Below are 10411 nucleotides of genomic sequence, written 5' to 3' on the forward strand. Positions count from 1 at the left end.
ATGTATAAAGTCCCTAAAGTAGCATTATGATAAAGTGTAGAGTAATATATCTTACGTATAACACTGTTCTAATATCATGAAGTAAGTAACATTAAAAATATGTTTGTGCAAGAGTAATTCTATAGACAACAATTAAGTTGGCAAGTTTCATTGGTTCTCATATATGCTCATCATTGATATCACTTTTTTACCAACTAATAACTTGCCACCACAAGAGTTGTTAATTTTTTTGTGACTCTGAACTTATTGTTTGTCTAGATTCACACATAATTGCAAAATTGATGTAGAATTTAGGATAAAACCATACAAGCGATTGTCTCTGCTCTTAATCCAGTCTGGAATAGTTCCATTGAGAAAGTTGCTTGTCAGATACCTATTAGTAAGAGATCACACAATATCATCAATAAATATTTAATAGCATGACTATATTTGGGGGTCTTGCTCTATTTTCTTTTGTAATTTTGGTAATATTTGAATACCAAATTTTCTTAAAAGGCCCAATTAGGTCCTTTTAGGTTAGTCTATGGAGAGGATTCTAGTTTTAGGTGTATGCGGAGTGAAGCTCCTCGCAGATTGACCCATAGATGTTGACCAAAACTCATTGTCCAAACCCAATTACATAAGGTCCTTTTAGGTTACATATCGTTGTGTGCTCTAGCTGCTTGAATGTTTGTTTGAATTTACTCTACAATTGAATCTGATTAAGGGTTTAGTAGTGAAGCTTACATGAACTTCAACGCTAATAGACCATCCAAATGTGGAATACGTCCCTCCAATCTATTGAAGCTGAGATCCCTGTAAGAATATAACAATACAGATGTCATAATAACAGAAAAGATGGTTTATATTACTGTACAGTTGAATATAGAAAAACTTATAAAACAAACAATGCCCACTACTAAAAAGCATGTAAGTCAAAATTGAAAAAATAATATTTTGTGAAAACAAAATGATAGAGAAACACAAAAAATGTTCAATCAATCAAAGGATATAAATTTTAGCTCGGATACCACATCTCTGTCAAATAGTACCCAATTTAGCCTCGTTTCTTTTTTAACTTTATAAAATATTGCCAAAATTTTTATTTTTTCTTTTCTAATTTTGATTTTTGCCACAACTTTTATTAAAATAATTACGTCCTCTAATTTCTAGAAAATAAAGAATTATTGAAAGTCGAAGTCTTTAAACTTCTTAATTTCTAATTTCGATTTGAACTTTCATATGCATGTATAATAAGTAATGGGATAATTGAGCATGTTTTGTCCAATCGTATAAGGCTGCAGTTCACTTATTTTCCAGTAAAAGAGAAAGTATAGAAGAACTACAAAATTTTGAGTTGTGTCATGTTTGATATATATGTAGGAATTTGTCCAAAGATATTACAGCTCCTCAACATCCTGCAATGTAAACAAACATCAGGTAAGGTGAACCTGCTATAAACTTTGTATTATTCCAATTCGTTGCACTTTACAACAAAAGAAAGGCTTACAATATTGTCATGCTTGTCATGCTACTTAAGTTTGGAAAATTTGAACCCTCTCCAACTAAGTCACTGATCCTTCTACATGGAGTTTCATCATCAATAACTATTAGTTCCTCAGGAAAAAAAAAAATCTTAAATTTAAAAATTAAATGACTATATCCTAGTGATTATATGACACAAAAACTCTAACTTAGCAGGCAGAACTCACAGCTCTGTTAAGTTACTCAGGATAGAAATGCTAGAAGGAATTGGCCCCTCAAAACCACTAGCTTGGATCACTCTGTTAACAACACAATTCAAATGGGTTTAGATCACACCTGAAACCTTTTACTATAAAGAGATTTAGATAAGGATGTAAGAAAAAGCACGTACAATTTCTCTAGTTGTTTCCAACTTCGGAAAAAGTCAGGCATTCTTCCAGTGAAGTTGTTACTGCTAATTCTACTGCATGTATCCCAAAACAGAAATATTATTGAACAAAATACAAACAAGAAGAATGCTACAGTCACCAAAATGGCTAAGATTTTTTTCAAGCAAAATCTAAAGGTACTACCAGTCACAAAAAAGGCTTTAAACACTTACAGTTCCGTTAATTTGGTCAACTTAGTAAGAGCGAATGGCAACTCTCCTGAGAGATTGTTAGCACTAAGAATGCTACAGTCACCAAAATTAAAGTTGAGGTCATTTCATGTGTTCAGGATTAAGCAAATCAATGACAATTTAGAAATGACAAATCAAAATTTATTTGAAAAATTAAGGGAAAAAACACAAAGAAACTCACATATTCTCCAAGTTAACCAACTTTCCAAGCTCAGGGGGAACCATTCCTGAAAACAGATTGTTCTCGATATTCCTGAATGTATAATATATTCTTAAATATTAAAGCCGGTTAGACCAAATGGAAGTATGACATAATTTATTGTCTATATGACGAGTGATGATAGAAATACTTCAATTTTTTCTGCTCTGATGTGTAACCAATCACCAATAAACAATTCAAACATTCATTCATTTTTTTCTGCTCTGATGTGTAACCAATCACCAATAAACAATTCAAACATTCATTCATTAGGTGATTGACGTTCACTGATTACTTTTATTGCCACATCAATTTATAACTTTTATATTGTTAAATTGGTAGTAACTCGGGTATTTTCCAAAAAGAATGATAAAATAAGAGCATACATATATCTAAGTGTGGTAATGTTTCCCAAGAAGCTTGGAATTGGTCCTGATAAGTTGTTCACAGTGAGGGACCTGTAGCAAATTCATTTAATTAAATATGAATGAGCCTATAATGGCTAATCTTGGACATGAACTGAGGAATCACTTACAAATATTCCAACTTTGTAGAAGCCCATTCGTGGGGTATGTTACCACTAAGGAAGTTACGAGTGAGATCACTATAATCAACAGGAAATTGTGCAATTATGTGGTTAAATCAATTATGGGAGTGCTATTTAGTAAAACAAACAATGGGTACTCTTTCTTACAGGTACGTCAGGTAGGGTAGCTTCACCAGAGATCGTGGAAGCACACCGCCGAGATCCTGCCCTTTAAGAATCCTGTGTGACAAGGATATTTTGAATTGCTTAGATAAAGAGGGAGAGAAAGAGAGAGAAAAAGAGAGAGTATTAATAAAATTTTAGGATAAGATCTCTTATTAATGCTCTATTTCCGTCTCATTTTAAAAAAAATTAAATTAATATTATGTGCTTACAACCAATAAAAATTTGAGAGAATCAAGATTCAATTGGAATAGAGGAGATCATTTTCCCAAAATTTTAAAGAATAATAGAGTATTTATTACATACAAACTGTTTTACACACACTCCAAAAGTAATGGAAATAAGTTTGGATTTAGAAATTGTGACTTTAATTTCAATTGAATAAAGGCGAAAACACCATTTTGGTCCCTACATTTTGAGGTCACAGTCAATTTGGTCCCTATACTTTTGTATCGATCAATTTGATCCCTATTATTTTAAACTTACAGTCAATTTGGTCCTCACTAACGAAAAATGCTTATGTGGCAAACAGGTTATACATTTGGCATATTTAATATTTAAAAATTAGATCAGATGCTAACGTGTCTAAGTTTAAGTGGCCATGTCAGCACTTAGGTAGCGAAAAAAGCCATATAAGCTTTTATATATTTTTTTTGTCTTTTTGTTTTTTATAAACCTACAATCTCACAAAAATAAAACCAAATTTCTTAAATAATAATATTTCATCTCTCTCTCTCTCTCTCTCTCTCTCTCTCTCTCTCTCTCTCTCTCTTTGCATGATGAGGAGCCAAAGCCAACAACAATCATTGTCACTCCAATGCCATAACCAATCCTTCGACTCAAACTTCGTTGTTCTGACCAACATCCATGTGCGATGAGGAGCTTGTGGAATGCTATTGTTGCACAAGGTGGCGACGATCCGAGGCTAGGTCCATGCTAGTCGAGCTTGAGACGAGTAGATTCGAGTTAGGTGGGTCAAGATTGATTGGATTTGGTTTTCTTTGGGGTTGTTGGCCACGGATTAAGCTCTATTGTGGATCTGGGTTTAGGATGGTATTGGACGGTAGGGGTATTGGTGGATTTGGGTTTGTAGTCAACGATTTTAGGATTAGTTTGAATCTTTAAATTTGGGGCTTTTGTTTGAAATATCTAGAATTAGTTTGAAATTGGGTTTGGTGGACCTGCATTTGGGTTTTCTTTTAGGCGAGGATTTAGTCTTTTAGAAACAACATGACCTATGTTGATTTAAGATTGTTGGACTAAATTATTGTTTAGTTACCAAGAAATTACAAGAAAGGAAAAAACCAATATCAATAAAATAAAAATGAAATTCTACCAGGTTAAGAAAATTGTGAGAAACTTAGAAGAAAAAAATACAAGACCGAAAAAATTAGTAAAGAAAAGAAAATTATTTTTTAAAGTTGATGCGGTTTTTTTTTTTTGCCACCTAATCGTTGACACGGCTACTTAAACTTAGACACATCAGTATCTAATACAATTTTTTAATATTAAATAAGCCAAATGTACAAACCGTTTGCCACATAAGCATTTTCCGTTAGTGAGTTAACGGCAAGGATCAAATTGACTGTAAATTTACAATAGTAGGGACCAAATTGACTGATAACAAGACATGGGGACCAAATTGACTATGACTTCAAAATGTAGGGACCAAAATTGTGTTTTTGCCTTGAATAAAACAAACTCTACATGTTGTATAATTTCTCAAGCAATACAATAAGACCCGCATATAGTAGAGGTGGCAATTTTTACCTAAACCTATTAACTCACATATGACCCACTTAATTTGGATAATATTAGGGTTAAATGGACAAGACCCAAATAGGTAATTCAATTAAATAAGTCCTAGTAGGTAAGCCAACTGGGTACTCAAGAATCCATCTAAAATTTAAAGTTTAATACATAAATAAATAAATATATATATATATATATATATATAAAGAAGGAAGAAGCTACAGTAAACCCTAATAAGCTAAACCAGCTGCCACTTCTTCCATCTAATAAGGAGAAAATTTTCACACTATGCAGTTTGTTCTTTTGGTTGATTAGCAAAATAAAAGTTTAACTTTTACTTACAATGCAACGACGTGGCATACACTATCAGGGTAGGAGCAATTGCAAAAGAGAGAATTGTTGGATGGTGGGTTCCAATCCAATTTTGGCGTTAACCAACTTAGGTCATTTATGCATGGTTCCACATTGGTATTCCAGTCTTTCTTTCCCAATTGTTCAGCTATTTCGCCAAGGGCTTTCACTGCATGATAAATCAAAATTAATCAATTTTCTTTTAACCTTTTACATTTTTGTTGGCTTTAGATTTAATATAGTCAATAGCATTCAAATTCCTTGACCAAGTAATAAACTCAAATAATGTAATATTATGATCATAAAAATATGAATTAAAGTTTAACTTAAAAGTGTTATATCCACAACATTTTTACAATAAATCTTAAATGCTAGGTTACTATTAGCGGTTATGAGTGGATAAAAAAGTAATTTAAGCTGTGAATTCAAATTAGAACCATAAAAACTTACCACCGTGAAACTTGAACCTTAAGATGCACATTAAAAATTTTAAGAAAGAGAAAAAAATCCAATTGTAATGCCTCATTAATGAATAAGAAATGAGCTGCCTCAAGCAAATTAAAAGAATTAAGATCAAAATCTTCAAAGTTATCTCAAGATCTTTTCTTCTCCCACATTTTATTTTGAGCTATGAGAAATTGAATAAGCAATTGGGCTCTTTCATTGGGCCAATTGACTATGGGTACCCTATCTATCTATGTAAAGTACTAAAATGGTTGGGCTAATGAGGTGGTACTGAGTTTGTAATGCCTTCATTTCAACTAATAGGTTGAGAGGCTTGAATCTCACCTGATACCTTTTAGTGTTTCTAATTTAGCTGTTTAGGGAAGCAAGATTTAAACATAATATTGAGGACAAAGTTAATTCCAAATTTTATTATTAGTATTAGAAAAAAATGACTTAATTTATTAAATGGAAAAAAAAATTAAAATAGTAAATATAAGACAAATGTAACCTATAATTTGTTTTCCCATGCTTGGTTTCAATTGATTTTTTCATGCCTAGTTTAGAGTTAGTATATGCTTAAGCTATTCATTTATAATTTAAGCTCACTATAAATAGATATTTCGAACAAGTAAAAAATATAAATAATCAATATATAGTCATTCTCTTATGAAGTTCAAACTTCAAAGATTCATATAAATATAAGATATTCACACAAATTACCTGAATACTTAAAAAGTAAAATTAAAAATAAATTAACATAGAAGTATATATCTACAACATGATCATATATTTTAAAATTTTAAAATATTCTATGTAGGCCTTGACTTTCTAAAGATGATGCATGAGTTTTTATTTTTTATTCTTTTGATTAGCTTAAAAGTACCAATATTTATTCTTTCTATCATAGATTTCATTTTGAAGTATCAAAATATGTGTTGATTGAAAAGACTTTAAAATGTATATAACATTGTTAAAGAATTATAAAATTCAACACATTAGTTAGAAAATATTGTGATAATATGTTATGATTTCAATGTTACATATAAGAATATTTTCCTTGATTACAATAGTAGAGTTAAAAGTTATTTTTATAACAATAAGTTTTAATTTTGGAATATTATATTCTTGGCGTGATAGCCACTCCGCAATTATGATTACTTGTGGGGTATGAGAAGCAAGGGTTCGGATTCAAATCGTTAAAAGAGAGCTCCATACACATATACGTTTAGATTAGGTTAGAGTAGATTGAGGTGTTGATTTGGGTTTTTGGTAATATGGTTGATTAAGTTTGGTTTGGGTTTTTGGTTGGGTTGATCATGGTGATTTTTAGTTGGGTGCCAATGGTGTTGTTGTCAGCTGTGAGTGATCTACTAGTGGGTTTTTGGTTGGGTTAATCACAATAAGTTTTTGATTGGGTGTTGGTGGATCATGGTGGTTTTGGGTTTCGATAGTGCATTGGTGATGTGAACTAGTGGGTGATCATGGAGGTTTCAATGGTTGCTATAGGTTGTGGATGATTCTGGTGGTATCATGGGTTATAGGAAAATGAATTTTATTGGGTTGTATACTTGTATGTTAAAAGAAGATAAAATGTAGAGTGTATTTTTAAGTGATGTGTTAAAATAAAATTAAAAAAACAGCCTTTTAAGGTGCAAATTAAAGGTTGGTTTAAGAACCACTTATTTTGCTAAAATTAAAAACTTTTTACTGAAAATATGTAAAAATATAAAATAAAATAAAAATAAAAAAAGAAGCTAAAAGTTGACTTTTGAAGCGATGAGACCAACTTAATAGCACAATGGAACCTATTTTAAGAGAAAAATAAGCTAAAAAATAAAATAAACTAACTTTTTCTCAAATTTAAATACTCTCATCCCCAAAAAATTTGAAAAAACATGCAAAAGTAAAATCACACATGCAGCTTGTACGAAGACAAATCAATAACCGTCCATACTAAAGTTTTTTTTTTTTTTTTTTTTTTTTTTAAACCTCTATACTAAAGTTGGTGACGAAGGATAGATTTGAATCCCGTTCTCGTTCTATAGTTAAGCTTCTTTTTTTTTTTTTCATAACACGTTCTATAGTTAAGCTAGTGCAAAAGAGAGAGTGAGGTTGAGAATTAAAAATTTTAATTTTCAATCTTAACCTTAGGTGAGAAAAGTTGAAAAATTAAAAACTAAATTAAACTCTCACACTGTCAATCATTGAAAAATTACTGTATCTCCTGAGTCTCAATCCCAGAAGGAAACATGTGGCTGTGGATGATATATGTTTGAAAAAGACAGGTCCATATGTATCATTTATATTTATTTTTTTCCATATAACTGTCTTTCTCGTATCCATGACCAATTCTCTGGCCAGCCAAATTTCGGTGGGTTTGTAAGGTTTTTAATATATATACATATAACTTTTCTCAGGAAAAAAAAAAAAACGCCAACACAATCTCTCTATTTTTCTAATCTTCCTTCCCTCACCTCTCCTCTTCTCTCTGCAAATTGCCGCCATCACCTGAGCATGAGAGGCCCATCAATGGAATCTTTATTCAACACAAGATTCCAAAGGAAATCAAATCCAACAAATCAGATCCAGTACCTCTCTTCTCTAGATCTTTTACCCAGAAAGACAAGAATTAAAGAGAGAGAAAAAAACCAACTCAAGAATTAGAAAAACGCCAACTGAATTTCTCGATTTTTCTCATCTTAATTTCATTCTTTGGCTGTCCTCCTCTCTACAACATTACCGCCGTCACTGGGCAACTGTAAACGCAACCCACGTTGCAAGCTATGATTCAAAACCAGATTTCAAAGCAAATCAAACAGTGGCTCGTCGGTGTGGATGGGTCTGCAGTTGGTGATAAGAGGCGTCAAAATCCTAATTGGGACTGTCTGCCGTTGGAGGTTGGGCATGGTGCTTCTGCTATGTTGTAATATTCCCTCCTTTGTGATCTATATTATGTCTATATGGTTCAAATAAATTAATAATGGTATTGTCTTCGGATTTTTATATTGTTATATTAATTTAACAATGATTTTCGCAGCAGTTTTTTTTTTTTTTTTTTCTTCTTTTTAATTCTTGTCTTTCTGGGTAAAGATCTAAAGAAGAGAGGTACTGGATTTGTTTTGTTGGATTTGATTTCCTTTGGAATCCTGTGTTTAATAAAGCTTCCATTTTGCAGAGAGAAGAGGAGAGGTGAGGGAAGAGAGATTGTGTTGGCGTTTTTTCAATCGTTAGACTAATAAAGTAATCAAATAACAATAATCAATCGGAGCAATATATTGGACATCAACTATATACTGTTTTCGCCTACTCCTAGCTTCTAATGTTGACGATTTTTATTGAACACAGCTGAATGTATAGATGTCCAGTTTGAAATAACAGATTTGATCCTATATATGAAGTAAAAATATACAGAAATATTATATAGATAGAAAGCAGAGCAAAGAATGTCCTGACCTTCATCACCATGAGTTGTCCGGCCTGTTCCAGGTTGTGCTGCCATGCATGTAAGTAACAAGAACACAATGAATCTAACGTAAGGAAGAACAAGCCTCGCCATTATTGTTTGCTCTGCAGGGCCGGCTCAATGGTATAAGTCATTGATGCGGCCGCCTAAGACCCCATGTGAAAAAAAGACCCCTAAATTTTAACCATAGTATTAATTAAACTAAAATATTAACTAATAAATAAAATAATATTTTCTTATCAAATGAAAAACAAATGAAAAGGATAAAGAAATACTATGTCTATAATATTTTTTACAATATTTTTATAAAAAATTTTAATAGCATATTATTAAAGGTTGTTATTGATAGCAAAAAAATAATTTTAGTGACAGGTTCAACTAGAAAACAAGAAGCAACTTAACACCTAAGATTTGTCATGAAAAATATTATGAATGTAACACTTCTAAAAGAAAAAAAAAAAAAAAACAATTCACAAAAAAATTCACAACATTTTTCACAATAGTCAAGTTAGCAAATTTTTACTAATTTTCAACTAGATTCACCATTGACATCACTCTTTTACTCACTACTATTAATCTGTTACATCAACAAATATAAAAAGTTTTGTCAATTTTTTTTATTTATAAAATTAAAAAAAAAAAATTCTACGTGATTTATATTGATTAATAGTAATTTTATATATAAAACAAGATAAACCAATTTTCACCTTATACCTCCAAACACATCTAGCCGCCCTCTGCCGACTAGCTATTCCACGAGCTCTGCTTTCAAAAATTCCATGTATATAGATATACTTGTTAAATGTTAAGGGACCCTACAATTTTTGCTTTCGAATCTTCAATATGTCAGGCCGGACATATGGGCCCTACTCTTAATGTCCCATCCATATGTCAGGCTTTTTTTTAGGTTTGTCACGTGCTTTTTCATTCAACGTTTAACTTAGGGTGTGTTTGTATTCGCATTTGCTGCGTTGTGTTTTACTTTCTACATTTTTTTTTTTTTTTTTGTTCACGCGTTTTCTTCCTCACAAGTGGCTACTGTTTATATACAGTACATGAATTGACCAGTTTTATATAAACAGTGCATTTGTGTACTGTTTATGAACCCACAAATTTCATTTTTTATCAATTTTTTCATTAAAAATAGGTTCCACGATACTATTTACACATTTAAAAATTATTTTGCTACAGTGTTTTCAGTTTTCAGTTTTCAGTTTTAGCAAAATAAGTTCTATCCAAACACACACTTATTTGTTTGTAAGTTTCTCAAAAAAAAAAAATAAATAAATAAATTTCTCAAACAAAAATGTTTATTTATATAATACTGATTTTTTGAATATTATTTTTTAAATTTCAAGTATACTTTAACTAAAATTTTAAAAAATAAATAAATAAGTGAAAGAAACT

The 10411-nt window shown here is 31.1% G+C and overlaps 1 protein-coding gene across 3 annotated transcripts in view; it reads right to left on the reverse strand.

The window, feature by feature from the left end:
• LOC115991689 (probable leucine-rich repeat receptor-like serine/threonine-protein kinase At3g14840) overlaps window positions 1-9106 on the reverse strand; it is a 33840-nt gene extending 24734 nt beyond the window's left edge. For all 3 annotated transcript variants that reach the window (XM_031115539.1, XM_031115542.1, XM_031115540.1), the window contains exons 1-13: window positions 8995-9106; window positions 5086-5263; window positions 2977-3048; window positions 2818-2886; window positions 2669-2740; window positions 2265-2336; window positions 2066-2137; window positions 1856-1927; window positions 1692-1763; window positions 1490-1561; window positions 1326-1397; window positions 727-795; window positions 308-373 (exon numbers count right to left, since the gene is read on the reverse strand). In XM_031115539.1, coding sequence (XP_030971399.1) covers window positions 308-373; window positions 727-795; window positions 1326-1397; window positions 1490-1561; window positions 1692-1763; window positions 1856-1927; window positions 2066-2137; window positions 2265-2336; window positions 2669-2740; window positions 2818-2886; window positions 2977-3048; window positions 5086-5263; window positions 8995-9097 — 1061 coding nt within the window. In that variant the 5' untranslated portion in view covers window positions 9098-9106. The remainder of the gene's footprint in view (window positions 1-307; window positions 374-726; window positions 796-1325; window positions 1398-1489; window positions 1562-1691; window positions 1764-1855; window positions 1928-2065; window positions 2138-2264; window positions 2337-2668; window positions 2741-2817; window positions 2887-2976; window positions 3049-5085; window positions 5264-8994) is intronic.
• Window positions 9107-10411: the final 1305 nt, after the last annotated feature.

The sequence above is a fragment of the Quercus lobata genome, chromosome 5, assembly GCF_001633185.2.
Source record: "Quercus lobata isolate SW786 chromosome 5, ValleyOak3.0 Primary Assembly, whole genome shotgun sequence".
Classification (NCBI taxonomy): Eukaryota; Viridiplantae; Streptophyta; class Magnoliopsida; order Fagales; family Fagaceae; genus Quercus; species Quercus lobata.